Source organism: Phragmites australis, chromosome 9 (assembly GCF_958298935.1).
Source record: "Phragmites australis chromosome 9, lpPhrAust1.1, whole genome shotgun sequence".
In the NCBI taxonomy this organism is placed as follows: Eukaryota; Viridiplantae; Streptophyta; class Magnoliopsida; order Poales; family Poaceae; genus Phragmites; species Phragmites australis.
Window position 1 is genome coordinate 27,238,270 of NC_084929.1, and position 26,716 is coordinate 27,264,985.

Here is a 26,716-nt window from a genome sequence, read left to right on the forward strand (position 1 = left end):
ACTGTGTGTCCGCCGGTATAAGACTTGTGGGAATTGGCGGGACGGATGTATCTCCCCCAGGACTGTCAACCCTCATAAGCTCAACTTACATGTTCTCTTCGGAAGTGTTTTTATTAAAGTTAGTCTTTGCAAAATGAATCTTGCATCAACAAAACTAGCTTTCCGCAAAACCTAAAAGACTCTACAACTTTATCCTTGATCTACCCATAAGTATCTAATATTCCCCCTTGAGGTAGGACTTGCTAAGTACCTTATGTACTCACGCTTGCTAATTGTGGACCCAGATGATCTAGAGGCCGACTTCGTCGAAAGAGAAGATGAAGATTAGAGAAGTTGGTTTTGTCTGCACTCAAGCTGCCTGTAGGGTATGGGTCGCTTTTGCGTGTTTCCGTTGTGCTGTGAGGGTTTGTTAATTTATGCCTACGGGCCTCTGTTGTAATGAACTCTGTGTTGTACCCTATTATCGTATTTAATCGATGTATGTCTGTGATGTCTATTTCTATTGGAATTTGTGCGTACCAGCTACTGATCCAGTGACTGGTATGAGCTACACGAGGTGACCCCAAAGGAGGGGTCCGACAGAGTGGTATCAGAGCCATACTTGACTGTAAGGCGAAACCTTAGGATTGGCCGAGTAAAGGAGTGATAATTTTATAACAAATTATTTTAATAAAATTTTCTCATCCCTATTGCCTATCTACCTTGATTCTCTATTTTAACAAAAAGTTTTTACTCGATTCCGACTCATTTTTGTTTTTCAAAACTTTGGGAGATGGAAGGAGACGGATGAACCATCACCTACTGCTTGGACGTGCAAAGCTTTCCCCTCATCCTTTGGGAGACACTGATGAGGTTTGGGTATACTCAGCGTCCATAGTACCGTGGACGAGAGTATAAAGAGCATGGCACCAACAGATGTGAAGTTCATGTCCATGTGTTTGAGACGCTTGAGTATACCGACTGGCAGCCATGGAGTATTGTTGCCTACGGAGCTGAGTACAGCGACACCTATCAAGCTGCAGCCCATAAAACCTGCTCCACTTCTGTCAAAAGCATGAGAAGGACACCGGACGTACCCCGGTGAAGTTTTTTCCAGTGAGTGACCGCTCCCGCCCAGTATGGTGTAACTGAATGAGGAGGTTGGAAGGTCTGGGTCAAAGAGAGGACGACCCTACCCTAGTCACCACAGTAAAGTACCTCGTTGCCCTGGACCAGCTATATGAGAGTCATCGCTTTGAGTGGAGAGCAAGTGTCCATAGGACGGAACATTCGGAGACCCGAGAAAGAGCTCTGCGGAGGCAGCTGCAACAAGTTCGAGAGCAGATCGTAACTACAGAGAAGCGTGCCAAAGATGTCACCAAGGCACTAATGGAGACCTCAGAGTACTACGTCAAGGAGCTTAACAAGGCCTACTTATTTGCCACAGGACTCACGGAGGACCCCACCGCAATCTCACCGCAAGGAAGAGGACATTCCACCTACCTCCCATTGACAGCATTCAGCGTTTGGAGTTACCAAGAGTTCCCCTCCTCCCCCCAGGAGTCGCCAGCGCAATTGCATCTGGTCTTCGTACATCTGGTCTTCTTGCTCTGCTCCGGGAGCTGGTGGAGGTGGAGGCGGCACTGCGACTGGTGCTGATACAACTCTGCTAGATGCAATTATGCTGGTGACTCCTAGGGGGGAGGGGAACTCCTGGTAACTCCAAACGCTGAATGTTGTCAATGGGAGGCAGGTGGAAGGTTCTCTTCCTTGCGGTGAGCTTGCAGTGGGGTCCTCCGTGAGTCCTATGGCAAGTCAAGTAGGCCTTGTTAAGCTCCTTGACGTAGTACTCTGAGGTCTCCATTAGTGCCTTGGTGACGTCTTTGGCACACTTCTCTGTAGCTGCGGCCTGCTCTTGAACTTGTTGCAGCTGCCTCCGTAGAGCTCTTTCTCGGGTCTCCGAATGTTCCGCCCTATGGACAATTGCTCTCCACTCGAAGCGATGACTCTCATATAGCTGGTCCAGAGCAAGGAGGTACTTTACTGTGGCGACTAGGGTAGGGTCGTCCTCTCTTTGACCCAGATCTTCCAACCTCCTCATTCTATTACGCCATACTGGGCGGGAGCGGTCACTCACTGGAAAGAACTTCACCAGGGTACGTCCGGTGTCCTTCTCATGCTTTTGACAGAAGTGGAGCAGGGCTTTACGGGCTGCAGCTTGATAGGTGTCGCTGTACTCAGCTCCGTAGGCAACAATACTCCATGGCTGCCAGTCGGTATACTCAGGCGTCTCAAACACATGGACATGAACTTCACATCTGTTGGTGCCATATTCTTGGTACTCTCGTCCACGGTACTCTGGACGCTGAGTATACCCAAACCTCATCAGTGTCTCCCAAAGGATGAGGGGAAAGCCTTGCACGTCCAAGCAGTAGGTGGTGGTCCATCCGTCTCCTTCCATCTACCAAAGTTTTGAAGAACAAAAATGAGTCGGAATCGAGTAAAAACTTTTTGTTAAAATAGAGCATCAAGGTAGATAAGCAATAGGGATAAGAAAATTTTGTCAAAATAATTTGTTATAAAATTATCACTCCTTTACTCAGCCAATCCTAAGATTTTGCTCTACAGTCAAGCATGGCTCTGATACCACTCTGTCGGACCCCTCCTTTGGGGTCACCTCGTGTAGCTCATACCAGTCCCTGGATCAGTAGCTGATACGCACGAATTCCAACAGAAGTAGACATCACAGACATACATCGATTAAATACGATAATAGGGTTCAACACAGAGTTCATTACAACAGAGGCCCGTAGGCATAAATTAACAAACCCTCACAGCACAACGGAAACACGCAAAAGTGACACATGCCCTACCGGCAGCTTGAGTGCAGACGAAACCAACTTCTCTAATCTTCATCTTCTCTTTCGACGAAGTCGGCCTCTGGATCATCTGGGTCCACAATTAGCAAGCGTGAGTACATAAGGTACTCAGCAAGTCCTACCTCAAGGGGGAATATTAGATGCTTATGGGTAGATCAAGGATAAGGCTGTAGAGTCTTTTAAGTTTTGCGGAAAGCTAGTTCTGTTGATGCAAGGTTCATTTTGCAAAGACTAAATTTAATAAAAAAACACTTCCGAAGAGAACATGTAAGTTGAGCTTATGGGGGTTGACGGCCCTGGGGGAGATACATCCGTCCCGTCAGTTCCCACAAGTCTTATGCCCGTGGACACATAGTCCAGGAGGCTTAGGGCACAAAGCTAAACCCTTCTTTTCCAAAATACGGGCACACAGCCCACTCACACACCAAGGAGATACTCACGCCGAAAATCTAATCATTGTGACCAATCCATAGCATGTCCTTGACCGAGGACACGACTATCCGGATAGATTTAACACTCTGCAGAGGTTGTACACTTTAACCACAAGATATGCACAGGCTCCCACATTAGCAACTGATGAAGCTGTCATAACGAGACGCAACGACCTAACAACGAAGTCACAATATCCACTCTAAAGATACCAGGGGCCTTAGAAGATCCACGGGAAGGACCACTTAGCAATCCCAAGGCTTTGACATAGCCTCAACAATATCACCAGCCGGACCTTGGGCTACGCACCAGCTAAGTCTTCTTCTGGTCCCCATTGCCACTATCAGCCTCCGGGTGGGTACCGCACTAAGTCAGAGGGGTTAGGTCAAATCCTACCCATTCAGGCTATGTGGTTGTACGAGTGGATACTAGGTGAGATGTCACAGCGAACCGGTCCTTATACGACCGAGGCAAGAGTCTCCCAGCAAGAACACCACAAAAGTGAACCTTGCTCCAAGGTAGTTCCCACCTTTGTGGGGTACCTTACTCACCCTCGTCAACACTACTCTAGAGTTTTCCCAAGAATACAAGTTTTACACGCACCAAGCACACATCACTTCACATTTTTTAAAAGCACGATTAACATATATAAATAACCTAGTTCTTTCTTTTGAGCAAAGCAATCCTAAGCATATTAGTAAACAAACATGCATCCAAACAATCATTATAGTTTATGTTGGGAACCTTCTAGGGTTTCAACGGAATAAAGGTAACAATAACAAGGCATGGGATAAACAAGCTAGGTCATAACTATTCTAGCATTTCTTTAAAATCACAACTATTAATTTAATCATGCATACTCCTATTGTTTAAAACAACGGCTCTACGGGTTGTATTTGAAAACATTGGATCAATATGATCAATGGTTGCAGGACTTCCCTTCGTTGAAGTCCTCGTCTGCTCCTTCTTCAAACTCCGGGTACTCGGGGTCTTCCTCGAATGCTCCTTCCTCTAATAATCGCAACAACGACAGAGGCATACACGATCAATCAAACAATTAAATCAATGACTAAACATTTTACAAAAATTATGCATGATTGGGTAGATCTCGCATTTAGATGAATATCGGTGGAAGAATCGTTGAAAACGGAGTTAGGACGGAGGAGAAACGGGCTTCTGAAGTTTTGCCGGGAGAGAAATTCAAAAAAAAGAAAAGGGGAGAATATTCTCAGAATATTCTGTTGAGTCGGCTCGGGACTGGGCTCGGCTTCACGGCTCGGCTCAAGGGGCGGCTCGGCTCAATTTTGTCGGTGGGCTCAGCGGGCGGCTCGACTCGGCTAAATGGGGCCCACCTGTCAGCCATGGAGAGAGAGAGATAAAAGAGAGAGCAGAGAGAGGGTCAGGCCGTCTCGGGCAGTAGAGAGAACGAGAGGGAGAGAGAGAGGGAGGGGCGTCGGGTGATGGCGGCGGCGCACCAGCGGCGGGCCTTGCTGGTCGGCGGACCGGAACGGCGGCGCTGGAACCAGCTGGCGGGGGCGGAGCTCGCTGACGGCGGGGAAGCAGCTTCGGCCAGCGGCGAAGAAGCAGCTTTCATCGGTGAACGAAGAGCGGCGGGAAAAGAGAACGGGGAACGAAGACAACGGGGACCCAGGTACGCCCACAGGCAGAGGGAAAAGAGAGAGAGAGAGAGAGAGAGAGAGAGAGAGAGAGAGAGAGGAGAGGGTCAGGGGAGGGCTCACCGGCGGCGGTGACTCTCGGAGGGAGGCGGCGGGGTGCTCGGAGGGAGAGAGAGTGGATGTGAGGAGGGGATGTGAAGTCCTGCACTGTTCACCTCCTTTTACAGGTCGGCGACCGGGCGGGCGCGCGAGGTGAGGCGGCTCAGGGCGCGAGGCAATGGCACAGGGCGCGAGGCGGTGCGGAGCGCGAGGTCTGGCGGCACGGCGCGCGGCGATGGGATTGCGCGGCGCACGGCGATGGGACTGTGCGGTGCGGTGCAGCGCTGGCAGGTGGGTCACGGGGAGGGGACGGGAGAGATGGAAGAGAGAGGAAGAAGAGAGAGAAAGAGAGAGAAAGGGGAAAATTAGGGATTTGACACGGATCGTCTGCAGTCGGGCGGGGGAAGGCAAAATGTGAGATGTGCTACAGGCTTGTCCATCCTTTTTTTAATCAAGAGCACTTCTCTTCATTTAATCATCAGGGATGTATTCCTCCTACAACAAAGACTTCAACCGGTCCCATGAAGATATCAGCCGGAAACCATCCCTACAGGCTTCCACTTCTGCAGTCAAAGGATTAGAAACCGCCATCAACCATCTTGATGATGTTGTAAGAAAGGTTCTATTTTCATCCCTCATTGCACCTATGAATTTATTTGCTAAGAACGCCTAGTTGTCGGACACGAGACACGTGTTTGAAGTCACCGGGTAAAGTTAGAAGATCTCACTGTGGTCTGCGGAGGGGGCGAGGGTTTCTGCCTCCCTCCCCGAACCCACCCCACGACACAAAACCCTTGCTTTTGTCGTGCTACTGATGTACATTACTCCAGGCCCTGGTTTTTAGGGGTGGGCTTCACTCCGCTCCCGAGGACGGGAAGGCAGCGCAGGCTTCCAAGTGGCGCATTCATGGGACGGGTGGCGTGGTCTAGGCCGAAACAACGACCCGTGCGCCATAGATTGGCCATGGTTGTTTCGGGCTATTCCCCTCGCTGCTCGCTAGTTTTCTGGGCATCTCGCGGAATATGCTCTGTACCCTGTAGCATAGAGGCCCACAAGACCATGAGCACATGCACATCCCGCATACACGTTCTGATGCTGAATTTTTTTTAGTTTTATATTTTTATTTTTTTCAATATTTGCAAAAGTACATATTTATTTTTAAAATATTGAAGATCTAGGTTACCGTCTGTCGGTGTATCAGGAACCAAGGGTCCCTAAATCCCGAGACCGGGCCGGCCGTCCGCCACGTGTTACCATCCCGCAAGGTCCCCCCTGCCGGATGAGAAGAACCTAAGTTCCGGGAGAAGGTGCTCGGGGCAACAGCCTCTGGTTCCCGAGCACCCTAGTTCCCCGATGACCCGCAAAGTCCAAGTACCGGGAAGAAAGTACTCGGAAGGGTTCCCACTTACCCCCGAGTACCATAGTCCCCCGATGATCCAAACAGCCAAGTGCTCGGGAGAGAGTGCTCGGGGCTGCACGTGGCAGCCCCCGAGGACTCGGTTCCCCGAAGGTCCTACCGAAGTGCTCGGGAGAGAGTGCTCGGGGCTGCACGTGGCAGCCCCCGAGGACTCGGTTCCCCGAAGGTCCTACCGAAGTGCTCGGGAGAGAGTGCTCGGGGCTGCACGTGGCAGCCCCCGAGGACTCGGTTCCCCGAAGGTCCTACAGGAGTGCTCGGGAGAGAGTGCTCGGGGCTGCACGTGGCAGCCCCCGAGGACTTGGTTCCCCGAAGGGTCCTACAGGAGTCCTCGGGAGAGAGTGCTCGGGGCTGCACGTGGTAGCCCCCGAGGACTTGGTTCCCTGAAGGGTCCTACAGGAGTGCTCAGGAGAGAGTGCTCGGGGCTGCACGTGGCAGCCCCCGAGCACTTGGTTCCCCGAAGGTTCACGTAAGATCGCCCGATGACCCGAAGGGTCCCGTCGGCGGGGTGTCAGCCAGTCAAAGGTCCAATGCCGCATTTAATAGGCACGCGCGGCCTGACATCCTGACATCCTGACATTCTCAGCTGCCCACACCCTAGTGTCAGACTCTGCCATGATTTGGCAGGGGGGCGTGGGTCCATTAAATGCACGGGTCCCGTCCCGTATCATCCGGGTGCCTCGGGATAACGTTGCCAGGATCGAAGCGCTCCTCCTGCCACCCTGCCCTGACAGAAGAACAAGACAGGGTGGGCGCACCGGGCGCCTCTATGGCTGCCCGGTGGGCCCTCTTAATGGCACCGGAGGACGTCCACAGTAGCGGGTGGTCGGATGCGCGCCGCTTTTTTCCACCGCCCCTGTCACTTCGCCAAGACGGAATGATGACGCCTTTCTCCGTGGTGCCTTGGCACTCGCGCCCCCTCTTTCCCGTTCAGGATAAGTCGAGGTCGGCGCGCCTATAAAAGGAAAGGATGGAGAACACATGAACACAGGCGAAAAAAGTTAAAAAAGAGGTTCAAAAGAGATGATACAAGATACAACACAATAGAACAAGAACATCACAAACAAGCTCGAGCAGAGCTAGAACACGGGAGCCTCAAGCTCTCTGTAGGCAGCACACCCTTGTAACCAGATACATCCTTGAAGAATTCCCTTCAAGGAAAGATATTGCACTCACACAGGAGTAGGGTGTTACGCTCCCGTGCGGCCTGAACCTGTCTACCCGGTGCATCTATCTCTTTTTTGCACTAGGTCGATTATCCCCCACCAGCAGCCGTTGCATTTATTTCCGTTTCCATTTATTTCCCCGACGAGCTCGTTCAGGATCATCCCCCCGGCCGAATCTTTAAAAAGGGGTCTCTCGGGATCCCTGCGACAGGAGTTCATCCTCAGACACCGTCGTTGGTTGAAAGGATGATACTATTGTCGCTCTTTCAATGGGCGACAGCTTAAAAAAAATATTATGTTTCATTTCTCTCAAAATTCAAAACACTATCGCAATAGTTATGAAAAATTGTAGAAAAAGTATGTTGTAGAGGATACTATAATCTATCTCTCCAAAAAAATTCAACTTAAATCAATAATTTTACAATGAGAAATAAAAATATAAATTTTATTGGACATTATACAAATTGTATTTTTGTCTGATTATTTTTGTGAGAACTAGATCAGAGTATCCTCTACTGCATAATATTTTTAGAATTTTTCAAGACTATTTTGATAGTGTTTTGAATTTTGAGAGCAATAGAACACGGTATTTTTTATTTTTTTTAAAGGTGTCGCCGTTTGGATGGGTGGCATCTTGTTGTCGCCAAACCAACAGGCAACAAGCCTAGATGTGCAATATTTTGAAATAGACATATACTTTTGCAAATATTGAAAAATAAAAATAAAAAAGATTCTTCGGATGCCTGCCCTCACGCTCGCGATGCTTCACTGGTTTGCCTCGTCACCTTGCCCTGCCGCCCACCACAACCGCCCAGTAGTTGGCGCTAGGTAACACCGCACGCCCATTTCTCCGTTCCAGGTAAGGTAACAAGGTGGATGTCGGCAGAGGCCCCCTGTCCTAAGTTAGGGTGTGTTTGGTGTCCAATCTCCCCTAGCCTGGTGCCACACCAGCCGGCGGGTGTCCTCAGCGTGACTACGGCAAACGAGCGTATAGTCTCGAGTGTATACGTATGTGTACTGTATGGTCAAGAGACGTGTAAGCATGTGTGTGCTTAGGACCGGTGGGTTGTTATAAGCCGGGCCCAAGGGGTAGTAACAAACATGCATGAACTGGATGATGATCGATGACACGCTCTGGGCGTGACCACAGCATGAGGAACACGCTATTCCTCGTATTTCTCTCTCCCTCTCGCTGCGACTGATCCATTTGTGCTTGAATTTCTAACAATCTAGCATCAAAGTTGTGTTCTTCTAGTTCCAATCTAGCGTTACCCACTTAAAAAAAACCACCAAAAAAGTTTCTTATCATCCTAGCGTCTGCTCGTGAATCTAATGCCAATCCATGTATCCGACCTTAATATACGTCACGATAGCAGCATCACCTCGACGCCATGGATACTCAGATCACTTAGATTCTGCATCAGCTTGATGAGGATCAGCAAAAGTAGGAGGTGAATAGCCAGAAGCAGGAGGCGGATCCGGTGGGCAGAAAGCATGTTCCTATCTGATGTAGGAGAAGATCGAAGCGATGCAGTACTCCTTCGATGCATGGAATCCCAACATGGAGACTCAGGTTCAAGAGCTTCATCATGCGGTGGATGAGTTACGCGTGCACGTCAAGCAGATCGAAGACCACCAGATGCTCAGTAGCGTGGTCATCTTCACTCCAGCGCCGCCTACTGCGATGATTGGGGTGACGACACCAACGATGGGAGCGTCTACTCTAGAAACCCATTTCAGGCCCGAGTGCCTTCACGAACTTCATGATCATCGGGGGTCGGTCCATGGGTGCGCAAGCACCTATGCACCACCTCCAGTCACAGGTGCGCCACCATCCTTTGATCTGCATCATTCTTCATCCCACATGTCTGGACATTCACATAATCCCACCACTTGCTCTAGCTATTCTGATTCTTATGGCGTTTCACTTGGGCAACATTTTAAACTGGAATTTCCTTGTTTCGATGGCAATCATCCACAATTTTGAAGCACGTGATGCGAGGATTACTTCAAAATTTACAAGGTGCCGAAAGAGCAATGGGTTCGTATAGCGTCCTATCATTTCTCGGGAACTGCTTCAGCTTGGTTGCAATCTCAACACTGCGCTTTGACTTGGGAGGAATTATGTGGCTGCTTGCTTGGTCGTTTCGGTTGGGAGCAGTACGAGGACCATATTCGCTAATTGTTCAAGATCCATCAAACACAGTCGGTGGTCGAGTATAGAGAGCAGTTTGAACCTCTCATGCATATGATTCTAGCACATAATCCGGCTTTCAATTCCGTGTTCTTCACTACACGGTTCATCGATGGTTTGAGGGAGGAAATTCATTCAGCAATCATGCTTCATCGGCCCAAAGACTTGGATACAGCTTGTTCATTGGCTTCCCTCCAAGAGTGTGTTGTTGTTTCCCCTCGTTTCAAAGCAGAGCATGCTGGATTGCCGTTAGTGCCTACACGCGCACCAGTGTGTCTGTCCGCACCTTCAATTCTGACGGTGTGTCTAGTGGGCGATACTACTATTGTGGATCGATGTGGTATTGAGAACGCTCAGCCTAGCCCATGTCAGTCGTCTGAGGATCGACTGTCTGCATTACACGCGTACCACCGGGCCAAAGGTCTATGTTTCAAATGCGGTGAATGCTGGAATCCTCAACATTAGTGTGCTACACAAAGTTCAATTATGTGTGGTCAAGGAATTATTAGAGTTGCTGCACAGCCTTGGAGACTCGTTGGATACCACAATAGAAGAGATCGTTGAAGAAGACACTCTAATGACCATATCCAAGATTGCTTTTCAAGGCACTAAAGGACCGCATACTGTCAGATTTTGAGTTATGGTAGAGGACAAAGAGATTCTCATTTTAGTGGACTCAGGGAGTTCTCATAATTTCATCACAGATCAATTGGCAGCTAAATTGCATCACATTCCTTCTTCCATCACACCCAGCACAGTGAAGATCTTAGATAGGGGTATTTTGACTTGTACTTATGAGCTAAAAGCTTGTCATTGGTGGACTCAGGGCATTTCATTCACCATAGACTTCGTGATTCTTTCATTGACTTGTTATGACATCATTTTGGGGATGACATGACTGGAGAAGTATGATCCAATGGTTATTGGATGGAAGAGCAAATGGTTATCTTTCATGTACAAGGGCTCCATGATTTCATTGCAAGGCATTCAGCCTGATTTGCATCATTATTCAATTCTATCAGGGGATCAATTGCAAAAACTTCTACAGCACAATGCTATCCATCATCTCGTTCAGCTGCATGAGGACAAGACTAATAGTTTAGCAGACCATCAAATCCTAGTTGCTATATGCAGTTACCACCACATCGAGCTTGGGATCACCACATCCCTCTGATGACTAGGGCCAAACCTGTTAAGGTCAGACTGTATCATTACACACCAGCTCAAAAAACTTAAATAGAACAGCAAGTGTCTGATATACTACAATCTGGGTTGATTCGACCGAGCTCGAGTCCTTACTCTTCTCCAGTTCTCTTGGATAAGAAAAAGATGACTCAAGGCACTTTTGTGTTGATTTTAGACATTTGAATGCAATCATGATAAAGAACAAATACCCCCTTCCCATAATTAACGAGTTACTTGATGAATTGACTGGCACTCAATGGTTTTCTAAACTTGATCTCCGTGCGGGCTATCACCAATTTCGTCTGGATGAAAACGATGAGCATAAGATAGCTTTTCAGACGCATCACGAGCACTTTGAATTCAAAGTTATGCCATTCAGGCTTTGCAACATCCTAGCCACTTTTCAAACAGCAATAAACATAGTGCTCCGAAAATGCGTTCTTGTCTTTATGGACAATATTTTCATCTATAGTCTGACACTTGAGAAGCATGTTATCCATGTGGAGGAGGTCTTGCATCTATTACCCATTCTTGGTGTCAAAGGAAAATTGTCCAGTGCTCTTTTGGCCTTCAGCAGATATCCTACCTGGGCCATGTTATTTCAGTGACTGGAGTATCTCCCGTCGATAAAATTGCGGAGATTCGGAACTGCCCTAAACCATCTAATGTGAAGGAGCTGCGAAGCTTTTTGGGTTTGGCCAATTATTACCGAAAATTCATCAAGGACTAAGGTATCCTCAGCAAACCTTTGACAGACCTTCTAAAGAAACAGACTATTTTTGTATGGTCTACAGTGGAATCAATGGCGTTCTAGGAGCTCAAATCGCGATTGACTCAGGCATCAGTCCTCACGCTTCCCGATTTCAACAAGCCATTCGTGATTGAAATCGATGCAAGTGATCACGGGATTGAAGCCATGCTCATGCAGGAGGTACACCCCATCGCCTACCTTAGTAAGTCTCTTTCTGTTCGTAATCAGGGGTTGGCTGCTTACGACAAGGAATGTTTGGCGCTTCTTACGGCGGTCGATCATTGGCGTCCCTATCTTCAACACATCGAGTTCACTATTAAAAGCCTCACCCACTTGTCGGAACAACAACTACATACAACCATTCAGCACAAAGCTTTCACCAGGCTCCTCGACTTGAATTTCAATATTCAGTACAAGTAAGGCTGTTTCAATAGAGTCACGGATGTCATCTCTCATCGTCCTCCAGGTGACTCTGATAGTCTTCATGCTATTACAGTCTGTCATCCTACGTGGCTGGAAGCCGTTCATCAAAGTTATCAGCATGATGACCACACTCAGCACATTCTTGCTGCTCTTGCACCACCCAATGGCTCATATCCTGCTTTCATTTTGAAGAATGGTGTTTTGAGTCACAAGGGACATATCTGGGTGGGCGTAGATTCAACAATTCAACATCATATTATCGGTGATTTACACAACAACGCTCTGGGAGGTCATTCTGGTTTTTATGCCACATATCATCAGATCAAATGATTGTTTTCTTGGCTGGATATGAAAGCCCATATTCAGACGTTTGTTCATAACTGCATTGTGTGTCAGCAGGCCAAGACTGAGAAGATTTCTCCCCCTGGTCTTCTACAATCATTAAGTATTCTTGATCAAGCATGGGCGGTTTTGCAACTGGACTTCTGGAAGGTTTACCTAGGTCAGCTAATCACGACACTATCATGGTAGTTGTTGACCGGTCCTCCAAATATGCCCATTTTGTCGTACTTACACATCCTTTCACTGCCTTGCAAGTTGCAAAATCTTACATCAATAACATTTTCAAGCTCCACTGACTCCCTCAAGCGATTATCTCAGATTGCGACCGGTTCTTTACCAGTGCTCTATGGCAAGAGCTGTTCAAGCTATCGCAAACGCAACTCCGGCTCAATTCGTCTTACCACCCCCATACAGATGGGCTTACGGAGCACATCAACCACTGCTTGGAAGCATATTTGCACAGTGCAGTGCACGCGTGTCCTCATAATTGGTATCATTGGTTAGCTCATGCGGAGTATTAGTATAATACTTCCTATCATACTAAAAGGACAATGATGTCCCCTAAAGTGGGGTGAATAGGCGTTTTTACAAAAATCCATCCCCTTTTTACCGTTAACCTAAACTAGCAGCGGAAAATAAACTAACAGATTTTTCACAAGTGAAAATCCTAAATATGCTAGGCTCAACTAGTGCACAATCACCCTAAATAAGTAAAAAAGTTACAATCCTAGGGTGACAAAGATTATTCAGAACTAACAAAAGATATGCAAGAAGATTCTAGTTGAAAATCCTGAAAACACTATTTACCAAAGGTTCCGGGTTCAATACAGAACCTATGGGTTCAGATCTGATTATACAGAATCCAAAACTTCTAGGTTAAATATGAAAATTCCGGGTTCAGCAGAGAATTAACTCGAAACTGAAATTAAATGGCGCCTAAGAAATTCTAGCTCAAACCGAATAAAATCGTGTGTTCCAAATGATGATTCTAAGTAGATCTACGGAGAACATACAATTAATTTCACACGAGCAAGTAGATCGAGCAATGTGCATAAATGTTGAGCAAGAACTCAAGAACAAGGAAACAAAAGAGAAGACACGTGATTTGTTTCCTGAAGTTCGGACACCTCCACTAGAGGTTCCTATATCTCCATTGAGGAGCTCGGTCACACTTGAGTCGGATCTCTCTCAACCTTTTTACTCTTTAAGCTTAGTCACACTTAAGCTTGTGTTTCCACTCTTGATTTCTTCCCTTCCAGAGGCGAAATCGAAGCATTCACAAACTTCTCACGACACACCACAACCTTAGGTGCTCGTCGGCACCACCTAGCCGTCTAGGGGGTTGAATCCCCAAGATTAACAAACGCTTAGTGAACTATCACATCCTAATTTCCATAATTATGTCATTAAGCATAATCATGCATCCTGAGCATCATAAGCATCAGGTTTAATTGTTAAGCATGGTTGAGTACTTGTTATTTCTAATAGTGGTTTGATCTTTGCTATGTATTTTGAAAAATAACCAATGTTAGAGTTTTTGCTAATTTAAGTCTTGCGTAGGTGTGGCGGGTGAATCCATTTAAGTTGGATTAGAATTTTTGGGCATTAGAGTACATCGTTTGGGGAAAATAAATAGAGAGAGAGAGATGGTTTTGCGGCTATTTGGTCTTGTCTCTCTTGCAAGTGAGACCCACCTGGGCCAGCCCACCACCTCACTTCTCCTCCTCAGCTGTAGCAGCACCCCTTCCCTCCCCCACCTGCACCCTCTCTCCCTCACTCACGTTCTAACAGCCAAGGCAACAAGAGCTCTCCTCTCCCTCTCTCAAACACTCTCCACTCTCCACCAAAAATCTCCCTCAAGATAAAGGAATCAAGGTGTGCATGTTATCTCAATATTTTCCCCATCTCTTAAGCTTCCTATCCACCCAAGAAATTCTCACATGCATGAAGATTTGGAGGAGTTCAATCAATTTTCGCCACCCCTCTTTTTCTGAATTTTCAGCAGCGTGGTCTCCTCTCCTCCAAGATTTTCCCCTTGTTTATTCCCCAAATCGACGGACACAAGCCTTGGCAAAGATCTAGGTATGTTCCCTAGATCTTGTAGCAACAATGCACATTTTAGGATGGATGAATTCGAGTTTTGGAGCTGCAAATTGAAGAATGGTGATACATGTTGTTTTTGATGAAATAGAGCATTTGTGACATGTTTGGATGGGATGAGCTAGTGATTAGAGTTGGTGGAGTGGATAAATTAGGTTTATAATCCATGTTTTAGTGCCTACACATGCTAATGTGGGTTAGACTTTAACATGAAAGTCGAATCGGTCGAAGAATCATTGAAAAACTCGTGTTCTGCTACAACCCGGAGGTTCTAGGTTAATCCAAGCAATTTTTAACAGAAGACCCCACCCAGAGGTTCCAATACCCGGAGGTTACGAGTTCAACCCGGACCCTCCAGATTCTATTGTTCATCAAGCGTTTTTCTTTTTTCGTTTTCTTTGCTGATAGCTTGTAAATTTCATAGTTAATTCATACGAACTCCAAAAATTATGAGACCAGTTACGTTAAATTCATATGAGTAGGAACTACATGTTAAAAATGTTTAAACTCCAGAAATAATTTTGATAATTAATTAATTATTTAAATATTTTGTGGCTTAATTAAATCATAATTAATTAATGCGATGTCCTAAAATTATGAAACCACTTGGACAATTCATGTTATGATCAGTGCTATCTAGTAAAAATATACTTTGTTATGAAAATGCTATTTAAATTGTGAAGCTATTTTAATCTTGATAGCTAGCTTAATTACGGTCCTTTTCGAACAGACCTTATATAAATCTTTTATACCATGAGATTTTGCACTTTAATTCGTATGATTATTGTTCTATCATGTTCTTTACTCAGTACGTCATCTCCCGTTATATTTTCATTGCATTCGGAGCTTGCATCATAGCATTTCATCACATTAATTGTGATACACCATTATTTCTTTTAGCGATCAACGAACAAGAGAGCGAAGGGGTATTCTTGAGGTGGAACCTGATTGTGATATTGTGTGTGAAGAACTTGAGCAAGGTAAGAATCTAAGCATATTGCACCCATTACTTTGGATCATATGTTGTCTTTAATTTGATAAAGTATGCTATATGTATGTCATGCATGATAGTTAGTCGAGGTCGGATTTTTGGGAGTAGATCCTAATTGTTGCATTACCCTTTCTTGGTATTGTTATCATTTGATCATTGTAACCCTGGGTATAGCACTCAATGGTCTAACTTAAAATGAATACATTATACTTAGCAAGGCTTAGGTCATCGGTAGAAGTCGAGCGGTGGTTCGACCATCGTTCGTGAGCTTAGGGCTTACATTTTTATTCTCAAAGATGATGATGACGATGGGATGTGTAAGTCAGTGAGGATGAGACAAGATTCGGGCGGGCAATAGGGATGACTCGAGAAGGGAGTCTCAGATGCTATAGGCTCGCTTGAATCGATTAAGCATTGTCCGTTATTACCATTGGCTCTAGCACTTTCTGTACTTACCACATGTCGATATAATGGTAAGATAAGCCGAATACCTTTTGTAGCTATGACATTTTGGCCTGTGGGCCTATGGTTTTGTGGGCATAATAGGCTTGTAGAGGTAACGTCGGAAATATGTTGTGGGCATAATAGGATTGTAGAGGTATCTGTTTGCTCCAGGAGTAGTTCTAGCTACCTCCACACCTTTAAGCGTAACTAGGGTGCTCTAAGAGAAGCCCTAGTGGACCTCCGCACCTATAGGTGGATGTTCAAACGGTCGGGGCTTAATTAGAAAAGATTGATATGGGTACCCCCTTGTGTGCAATTTAGCAGGTGGCACAAGCCGAATGGTCATCGTGTTGTGTGGGTAAAGATGTACCCTCTGCAGGGTGTAAGGACAATTCGAATTATTGTGTCTCGGTCATGAGCACGCTACTGTCTATCCGCATTAATCGTAGAGTTTTTGTTATTAGGATGTTGTGATGGAATGGTAGGACATAGCTAGTGATGTTGATGAAGAGTTGATATTGTACAAGTTATAGATTTGTTATGTTGATGGTCTCAGGATATAATGATGTTTTGATTAAGTGTAGATGCTTACATTTGAGTTCAAATCGCTTTTGCATATGAAGTTACTTAACCTTTGTAGCCGAGTTCTTGCTAATTACCCATATGCATTCTCCTTGGAGTCGGGCTATTTGTAAGTGCCTATTATAGATTAAGTCTTACGAGTACCTTCTTACTCATGTGCTTTGTTTGCTTTTTAGGTGAGGAAGATTTAGTTTTTTGCTACTTTACGCCTGTCGATGTTGGCGATGGGCAGAAGTAGTGACATTCTACTTGTGTGTTGTTATTTTGTAGTGGCGCCTTAAGGCAAATGGTGCTACCCATCTTTTGTCATCATGTAGCTTATTTCGCTGCGTAACTATTCTAGCAAATATTTGAGTTATGTATTTTGTTGTCAAGTTTAATCTACTTAAGGACTTGTAACTTAATTTAATTACTCGCTCTTTATTATGTCTTATGATGATGTGCTTGTTGTAAACATGCGTGTTCTGATCCTGAAAGTAAACACATACCGGGACTACCGGAATGGTATTCCGATTAATCATTGTATGCGTGATTATGGAAAATGATCGTCCTAATGATTAGTTCGAATACTATTTGGATGGTTCATCATACGAACTTCTTGCCGATGAACTTGAGTGCTCAAGTTGAGATTTAGCTCACTTGCACTCAATCTTTCAATCTCTCAACATAACTCACTTTTCTTATCAAATCTCACATTAAAATGAAGTGATTTAAGTTCTTTTTACTACAGAATGTTTTCCTTTTGTGCCCAAGCAGTAGCAAATAAGGGTGAGAGTGAGGGGGCAGTAGCAAATAAGGGTGATAGTGAGGGGGTATTTATACTCTTCCCCCCAAAATTAGCCGTTACAAGATTTTCTGGCCTAGCCCGGATACTCCAGGTAAAATATTTAGACCTTAACTGAGCATCCTTGCTCGGAATAAAGTCCAGAGACTCTGTCAACATGGAGTATACGGGTCAACCCAGAACATCCGGATAAAACACTTAAGCCCTTACAGACCACCCGACTTGGAGCTAAACTCGGAGACTCTGACCAACCCGGAGTATCCGGGTCAGCTTGGAGCATCCGAGTTCAGCACAGCTGACCCTCTGAAAATGACGATAACTTTTGATCTCGAAGTCCGATTTTGGACTCTACGGAAATCTTATTCAGAGGGCTACACATCATAACTGAATTCATGATCCCAAACACATTTTATCAAACTAGAAACACTCTAAAACCCAATTCGAACACTTCCGCACTTTCTGCACCGGATTCCTAAAGCGAACTCTCACGTCGGGTTGATTCAAAGCTCTTGAGCACTGAGATACGACAAATAGCTCTACATTGCATCCCTATTAATAGTGTGGCATACCTACACTCAAAGTTTGAACCAACTTGTGCACGTCTCACAGCTGAAGAAGGCCATCAGACCGCACATCCAAGTGAGCATTGATCTACCTTCAGCTCCCATAGTTCTTCAGCAACACATGGTATCTGATCGGTTCCTCGATCACAAATTGGTCAAGCGCGGGGCGGTGATGGTGCCTCGAGTGTTGGTGCAATGGCAAGGGTTACCTCTGAACATGGTGACCTGGGAGGATCGAGCTAGGCTACACCATTGATTTCCCAATGCCTGGCTTAGGGACAAGTCGGTTTCTAATGCGGGGGGAGGGGGAGCGAGGATGTCACACTAGTGGGCAGGCTTCCTCAGTGTGACTACGACATAACATGAACTGGATGATGATCGACGATGTGCTCTAGGCATGACCGTGGCATGAGAAATACGTTGTTCTTCGCATTTCTCTCTCCCTCTCACTGTGATCGATCCATCTATGCTCGGGTTCCTAACACCTGGCTTGATGGATGTGTATAATTTTAAAGAGAAACGTGTTTGGTTAATCGCGTCTACTATTACAGTCTGGCTCGACAGATGCAAATATACAACCTCATTCTAGTCCACAGGTGAAGCTTGATTCGAGTTTCACTGCGTAGCTTGGCCTGACGGATGCATGCTCTGCATTCGCTCATGCGGATGGCCCACTTTCTAGTGTCGCAAAATCATCTTTATACGAGTAATTAATCACAATCTTAACTCTTGAATATGTTCATATGGTCTTATATTCAATCAATTAAATATAAACTCGCCTCAGCCTATCTAGACAGCTACAATCAACAAAACAATCTTCTTTTCAATAAATAATTGGTCATGTTTGGCACAGCTAAAATTTATGAGCTTTTGCTGAAAGCTGCTTATGGCTTATACCAAAAGCTGTTAGCTTTTACGAGAAATTTTTAAGTTATCAGCACGCTAATTTTTCAGAAAAGTCACTCTTAACCAGCTTATCAGTTTTTAGTTTATTTCATCAGAAGCTACCTTTTCGGTTTTTTAAATGACAATAATAAACCAGCCTGTTTATTTCAGCTTATAACTTCTGAGAAGCATAAACCAACAATAAACTGTTCCAAACAAGATCTTAATCTCATTCAGTATATTTTCTTTCAATCTACTTGTATAATACAACTCTACAAAACCTTATTTGAGTAATCAAACACAACCCTACTTTAGACGGAGGGATGAGCGGAAGCAAGTACTGATCTTTTAGGCTGCAACATGGCATGCTTGATTTCTTTCAAAACTGCAACATGGCATCCTTGTTTTTGAGACTTAACAAAAGCAAAAGAAAAGAAACGCGATGTGCAACTATAAGTTCCGTTGTTTCTGTACTCGCAAAAAAACAAACTTATGTCGTTGAAGGGAGAGAATTCAAATCGAGGATTTGTATCTGGACGATATCCTTTTTGCGAAAGTATTTGAACAATATTTGTGTCTGTCCCGGTTACCAAACTTCAAAGAGTAACAAGGAATCCTCACAAAATTCACCAGTAAGTCTAAGCCGCGGAGCTAGTGCCGGATAAAAAGCTCCAAGCTCACGAGCTAGTTCAGCTCATGTCTGTTTCGGCTCGTTTCAAAATCTAACGAGTCAAATCAGAATTTTAGCTCATTTAGATAACGAGCAAGTTCGCGAGCAGCTCACGACCTAGATTCGTCGTCTTCATCGTATCACTCTCTTTCATTATAGTCATCAATTTACTCATTAATCATCTTCATCTTTAATAAAGAGGCTCCTCGATAGCTTACTTGGTTTTCTATTAGTCAGCTCCTTATTACGATGTTTCTTTTATCTTTTTTCTTCTCCAATCGATAATTCTTTTAGACTTTGTATGTGTAGACTGATGTGTGAGGAATATTGTTTTATATATTTTTTAGAGGAATGTTTTATTCTAGTAGCAGAACATATATAGGTGGATCTGTCTGCTGCTGTGCTGCATGTGGGTTTGAAAAATTTTCAGAAGAGATTCAGCTTACAATAATTATACCTCTGATTAAACTATGCTAAGAAGTACTATACTTGTAGATATCATTATTATTGTTGTATGATTTATTGATGCATTTTTCAATGGATGTTTATATTACTTTCATCCTGATAACGAGCTGCTCCTTTAAAAAAAAAAATGAGCTGCTCGCGAGTCAAATAAGTCGAACCAAGTTGGTTTTTCTACTCTTATATTAAAAGAGCAAACGAGCCAAACCTAAACAAACCGAACTAGCTCGTTATCCAACCCTACATTGAGCCCCTCCCTCCCCCGGCACCTCAAAACAGTTCATACAGGGACATTACCTTTACTTATGGGTGTAAATTTGTAAACTTAAGAGTACTCTTTATTTTTTATTTAACTAATAACACTATTTTTTAAAAAAATATTTTTTAAAAAACTAATGTAATTAATTGAACTAAAAAAGATCATTAGATACTCTTAAGTTCACTAATTTACACGTCTACCTGTGCAGAAATGGGAAACCAATCAAACAGTAACAGGCAGAATCGGATTACGCCTATCATTGTTCCAACCACGGAGAATCCATCCATCCATCCATCGCACTCCCCGTAGTGGGATTCACCGCGTCGTCCCGTCCCACCATGCCGCCCACGAATCGGCTGAAAAAGCAAGCAGACATGATCAGAAATTCTCCCACCTGAATGACAGGGAAGTGCGTGATGCTCGCCGAGTTGCACTTGCACCGCATGAACGCATCCGCCATTCGCCCAACAAAAACCGAGGGATCTTATGCGATCTCCCCCATCTGAATATGCGAACGCAACCACGCAAATACCCTCAACTTAGGAAACGAGCAGTCGACACCACACACCAAAAACTTCATCGATAAGCAATGGCCTGGTCCAAGGGCTTAATCCTTCTGAATCATGTCGATGGTCAAGCACCCGGTCTGGCAGACACTGATCATCTAGTGGCGAGACCACTCGCACTGCCCAAGATAACGCGTGCGCTGCGCACTGCCACCATTCTGGGAGCCTTGAGCACTTCATATTGCGCCGGGAATGATTACCAGGCACCATGTATTTTTTTTTTCAATAATCTCCTTCACTCATGCCGTCCAAGCAAGCCACGAGCCGTTTGGTTTCCTGAAGAAACGTGGGGTGTGTTTGGACGAGTCTCCTAAAATTGTATTGTGTAAGTATGCTGATGATAAGCAAGTCGGTCAGAGTTATATGTTGAAAATAAAATTATTTGGTTAATTGCATCTGTTAGATTAGATTGAACTAGATTTTTATTTGATTGATTGAATTTGATATCAAATGAGTATATATAAGAGTTGATATTACGATTAATTATTTATATAAAAATAGTCTATAATACTAACAAATGAACCCGTCTATATAAAGCTTGAATCGAGCTTCACTCTATAACCAGAACAAAACCGTATATTTGCATCCATCAAAAATAAGCTACAGTATTGAATATAAATAATCAAACATGGTTTTTTAGACTAAGCTATCTGAGTGAAATCAGCCGAAAGGCACAACTTTTGCTGAGATAAAGGGGCACGTATAGGGTGTATTTGGCGGAACTTACAGACTAAGCTATCTGAGTGAAATCAGCTTTTGATTTTATATGAGTGATTCTCTAAAATAAACTAGATATTATGAATAAAAAACCAATTTACTCTAATCATTTCGCTTACTTAATCTTTTTTTCATAAAGCTTATCCTAAAGAATCACTATAAAATTACTTTTGGTCACATAATCACTTTCCACACAAAATTTGAATTCAGGGGAAGTCTACCAAACATGCCCATACATGTGCACTGATTCTCCTATCAGGCATAACCACTGTACTTAACGCGCCATACAAGGGGGGCATTTGTAGATCATGGAATGATGATACATGATGGCTGGCGAGCAGCCATATTAAAAGGGCAAAAAGCTAGGTAGGCTCCATGCGAGACAAAAAAAAAGTCCGGCATAAATCGGATGCAAAGCATTACTCATCTTGTATAATAATGCAAGCACCCATGCACAACATACCTCAGCTTTTTTGGTTCTTCACCATGTCGCAGAATCCACGCAAAGCACTAAAATAGCTCATCAACGGAACCTTTCACGTTAAGTGTGGAATCTCGTGCACATTACACAAATGGCACCAATGCTTGAACTTTAGTTTCAAAGGCAAACCACCTACCATGGTGCCAGCAGGTGAAACAATACATGCTAAGAAGTCTGGTTCCAGGCTACAACAACAAGCAGAATACAACCACGAGAACACAACAAAATGCATACATCAAATAGAATCCTAGGGGCAAATGCATCACCCTTTTGTGCATTTCCAGTTCTGCCTCCGTTGATTCTGCGCTATCATTTATTCACAAGCCAATTTGGTGTCGAAGCTACTCAAACAGATAGAGAATGCCTGGAAAGCTGAGAGTGGATAGCGGTAGTCCATCGTGAACATATCCTTCCCTACCTTACCAAACTGTAGAATAATCTTGTCCTGGTCTGGAGCAGGCTGCGACGGGGTTGGAGCCCCAGCAGGGGGCTGGCTTGATGCGGCAATCAACTGGAAATTCTTCACTGAGGCAATGGTTACACGGCCACGGAAGTTAAGGCACCAGCACTGCAGCTGTTCGTGCCACCTGGGGGCCTTGTTGCGAAGCACTAGAGGCCTATCCTTATTTTGTCCCTCCTCATCACCAGCTATGGTGCCACCGACAACGTCAGAAAAGCGGGCACTGCTAAAATTGCGGGAACTACCAAAATCCATGGATCGGTCCATGATGGAGGACTTGGAGAAGGAGGTGGTGCTACGAAATGACTCCTCTAAAGCTCGGGGCACAATCTGCTCAGGCTGTCCAGGGACTATGCCACCAGGCTCAACCGCGGAGGCAGGTATGGAGTGCATGACACAGTGCATCCGCCTAGGGCCCCTTGTGCCAAGAACATTTAGCTCATATGTCACCTGAGCTATGTTGTAACTACCAGTTGGCACCTTAGGAGAGACTTTCTTGGAGTTGAATCTCCGGCTGGTCCGTCCAGCATAAGGGACTACAGCGCCATTATAAGGGGGCTGTGTGTCATATATCATAAATTTTGTTCCAAGGAAGTTCGACCTGGAAATGACAACAAACCAAAATTCGCTTACACAATCAAATAAACGAGACTGAAAGGAAAGGTCTGCCATCCACATTTCAATTACCTCAGTTTTCCAATATAGGTGCTGCTCGATCTCGAGATGTTGTCAGCATCCATTGAGATAACATACTCTGTGCAGGTTGTTTTGCGGTTCCTTTTAGCTGATAAGAGGAACTTGCCATTCTCCACAAGTACGGCTAATTCCCAAACAGAAAAGGATTCAACATGTGCCAACTTATTCTATCACGTGAAATCAAATGTGCCAGATGTTTATCTATTCCATAAAAAAGGAAATACTGGGACAGAAATGTTGGAAACACAGGCGAAATCAAGGACGAAAATGGAGCCTTGATGCTAGCAGATATTCACAAAAAGATTATAATTGTAACAATATTATTAACCTCCGTTTCAGAATAATTGACAACTTTGACTTTTACTATTGAAACTTTGACTAACAATATTTGTTTAAATACTTAGTTAAGTAAAGCGAAAAAAGTATCAGTAGATATGTTATCAATATATTTTAAGCATGTTATGTAGGTCAAGCTATTTGCATAAATATTCATAGAAAAGACTAACGGTCAAAGTTTGAATAGTAAAGTAAAAAGTTGTCAATTATTCTGATTCGGAGGTTAGTAAAACGATGAAGGGAAGATCTACTGTGCAGGCAAAAGAAAAGTGTATCATACCAGTGCCCAGGCACAAGTAGAGACGATACGTAGACTTTGACTTATCTCGCTTTATATAACATTGAATCATTCCATCTCGAGGGCCAGGCTGTGAAGATAAGCATTGTGGCAAATGTCATTGACGGGAAAGATGTAAGAATAAGCAAAGGATTGCCATCATTAGGTGCAAAATAACATTCTTGAAAGCATTCAGTTCAAGGCTTGTTTCCATCGGAGAACTGGAGCTTACCTGCTTTAGAGAGACTGGGAAGGTAAGCTTCCCACAAAACTCTGGGCTCAGAACAATCTCCCTGCACATCTCCCTCCACGCCCTACAAACAGCAGCGCAGGACACGACATGCTTGCGCGCAGGCCAAGTGCTCTCACTAGCCTCCAGCCTCCGGATCACATCACGGAGGAGCTCAGGAGGGAGACTAGCCCAACGGCTCTCCTGGATTATAAGGTCTGCATCACGGAGCTCATGCACCGTGCTCTGAGACTTCCCCCTGTGATGCCCGTTGAGCCCAGAAAATCCGGCGATAGTCACCTCAAAGCTCCGCCTGGACAGGCTACCGAAACCATCCCGAACATCACGAACGATGCTGCGGAACGACATCTACGCTAACTAGAGCCGGGCAGTAAGTCCTACAAGAGCCTCGAGACTTATCCTGCCAATATGTAAATCAGGGAAGGCCACCGACAGTCTTCCTGGTTGCTCCACTTATGGAACAGTGGTTTGGGGATCACGCCACCCCAGAGGGAATTGCTGCTTTGGGGTGTGTCTACACAGAAGCAACCACTAATTTGTACCTGCGAGAAGAAAAGAATCTTGATGAGCAAGCGTGTGAATCTTAGCATGGAATAGAGCCAGCGACAAGGAACAATTGCAAGTACAGCTCGCCACGACTAAATCTGCCTCCGAGTATAGCCCACGGGAAACAGTGGGTCTCTGAGACTCAACCACGTATTTTAGGAGTGCAGCTGCGCGAGAAGGCATCACACATCAACCATTCTGGTGGCATGTTGCAACATTTCGAGAAAGAAACGTCGGCCCTCGTACGGCCAAATCATTCCAATGCTTAAATTAAGCGTTCATGGTGAAAAGATACTTTTTTCCTGATTCATCAATCAAGGACAGGGTTAAAAGGAGAGATCTTTTAATAAAACACATCTAGTAACAAATCGACGGGCTACAAAAACTCTGAAGAGACGGACGCAAGATCTAACAGGTCTGGAAGGGAAGCAACGACCGCAGCAAACCACCAGGCAAGCCAAGCTCCAGGGCAACAGAGTACACAAAGGTCGCTTCACCGGCACCGATTAAACCGACGAGGAGACAGCGCCTGAAAACTCGATGATTTGTACCAATTTTTTTTTTTTTGGAAAAGGGCACACATTTCCTACGACATCCGGGCAAGAAACACTCGGAAAAACGACGCCTTTTCTCACAACCGCCGAATCAGAAAAATCAAGAGCAAAGAATCCCAAAATCAGACCACCCCTCGGGGAGAAAACTCACATCAGAGCGGGCCGGAAGAACGCGAATCCTCGATCCAGAGCCCTCTCCGCCTCCGTCACAAGACAGATCGAAGCGCAGGTGGTTCAGATTCCTTCAGCGAGCTCGACCTTTTCACCGCTCGGTTTCCCTTCTGACCACGCGAAGAGGAGACCAGGTAGAGGAACGGGAGGTGAAACCGTGGAAGTGGGTGTGGAGAGGGAGACCCAGAGCGAACGAGGAGGAGACGAGGGAAGCGAGAGAAGAGGGGGGACGACGCGTGCGTTGTTTATTATCCGTGGCTCCGTGCTGGTCCACGGCGGAGGGGGGGCGGGCGGGGGTTGACCATCCCGTTCCGTTCCGTTTGGGAGGGAGGGACCGAGACCGATTCCGAGACCGAGACCGAGGCCGACGCGCGTAACGGCGTCACGTGCCAGATGCTCCTGCGTCGGCTCTGCGCCGGGCCGGGGTTGAAGCTGACGCTGAGCGGCTTTCTCCTCGCCCCGGTGCCCGCGCCATGGAAAGCGGGTGGGTCGTCTTTGGTGGGAATCGGATCCCCTGACTTTACTGTGACTTCAAACGCCTGTAGACCGTTGGATCATCTATATCATATGCATTGCTATAGTATAATTGAACAGCAATATATGCACAGTAAACTAACGGAACTGTTGCTACAGTATTTTTTACTATAATAAATTGCCGTCAAAGAACTGTTCATCTATCCACAAATTACTGTTCTCTCGTGACTTTATCCCCTAAAATCAGGGGATCCGGATCCGTCTTTGGTGTACTCTTGGCTCCTTCCCATCCCCTTCTCGCCGTGGCAGGGCACGGTTACAAGAGGCTGGACGCAGTGGCTGACGCAGCAAAGTCACGTAGGGAGTTGATCTTCTTTCTCTCACTGCTCCATCTCATCTCCCTCTGCTTCTTCTTTTGCAAAAAATGGAGGAAGGGTTTGGAGAGCTTAGTGGCAGCCGTACGTCAAGGCCTAGCCAGGGATATAAACGTGTGTAAATCTATTGGCGTGAGATAGAGTAACTAATACTCCTAGCAATCAGTTAAGTTTGTCTAAAAAGCCTTTAGCAATCAGATAACTAGCATTCATGTTGCACAGAAGATAATGCAAGGAAAATTTCAGTTATGCATTCATGTTGCAAAGACGTGCTTTTATAAAAGGAAATTTTCTTTATGCCCTTGGTGGACCATAGGACAAGTTTGGATTTCTGCAGGAATTTTTAGATAAACAGCTCAATTCATTCATGAACATGAAAATTTTCCACATCCAAACTGGACCAGGTTCGGAAATATGACGGTTGTCAAGTGATTATCGCGGTTACCGAGCTTATCGGTCCGCACCGATTTCATAATACGAATGGTTTTCGAATTTGACTTTAAAAAATAAAAAAATCCTAAAAAACTAGAGACAATTCTAAGACGTTTTGTAAAAAAAATTCAAAAATAAGATCGATTGCATCATATTCTGTATGGA

At 45.0% G+C, this 26,716-nt stretch overlaps 1 protein-coding gene across 2 annotated transcripts; it reads right to left on the minus strand.

The window, feature by feature from the left end:
- Positions 1 to 22,016: 22,016 nt before the first annotated feature.
- Positions 22,017 to 25,523, minus strand: LOC133928954 (tubby-like F-box protein 8). Of its 2 annotated transcripts, XM_062375495.1 has the most exons (6): positions 25,252 to 25,523; positions 24,466 to 24,542; positions 23,983 to 24,418; positions 23,754 to 23,841; positions 23,129 to 23,261; positions 22,017 to 23,042 (listed from the first exon to the last, which is right to left on the minus strand). In XM_062375495.1, exons 3-6 carry the CDS (start codon positions 24,346 to 24,348, stop codon positions 22,295 to 22,297), a joined length of 1,335 nt encoding a protein of 444 aa, XP_062231479.1. In that variant the 5' UTR covers positions 24,349 to 24,418; positions 24,466 to 24,542; positions 25,252 to 25,523; the 3' UTR covers positions 22,017 to 22,294. The 2 variants fall into 2 exon arrangements, with proteins under 2 accessions (XP_062231479.1, XP_062231478.1); XM_062375494.1 differs by having other exon boundaries at positions 23,983 to 24,542; positions 25,252 to 25,522.
- Positions 25,524 to 26,716: the final 1,193 nt, after the last annotated feature.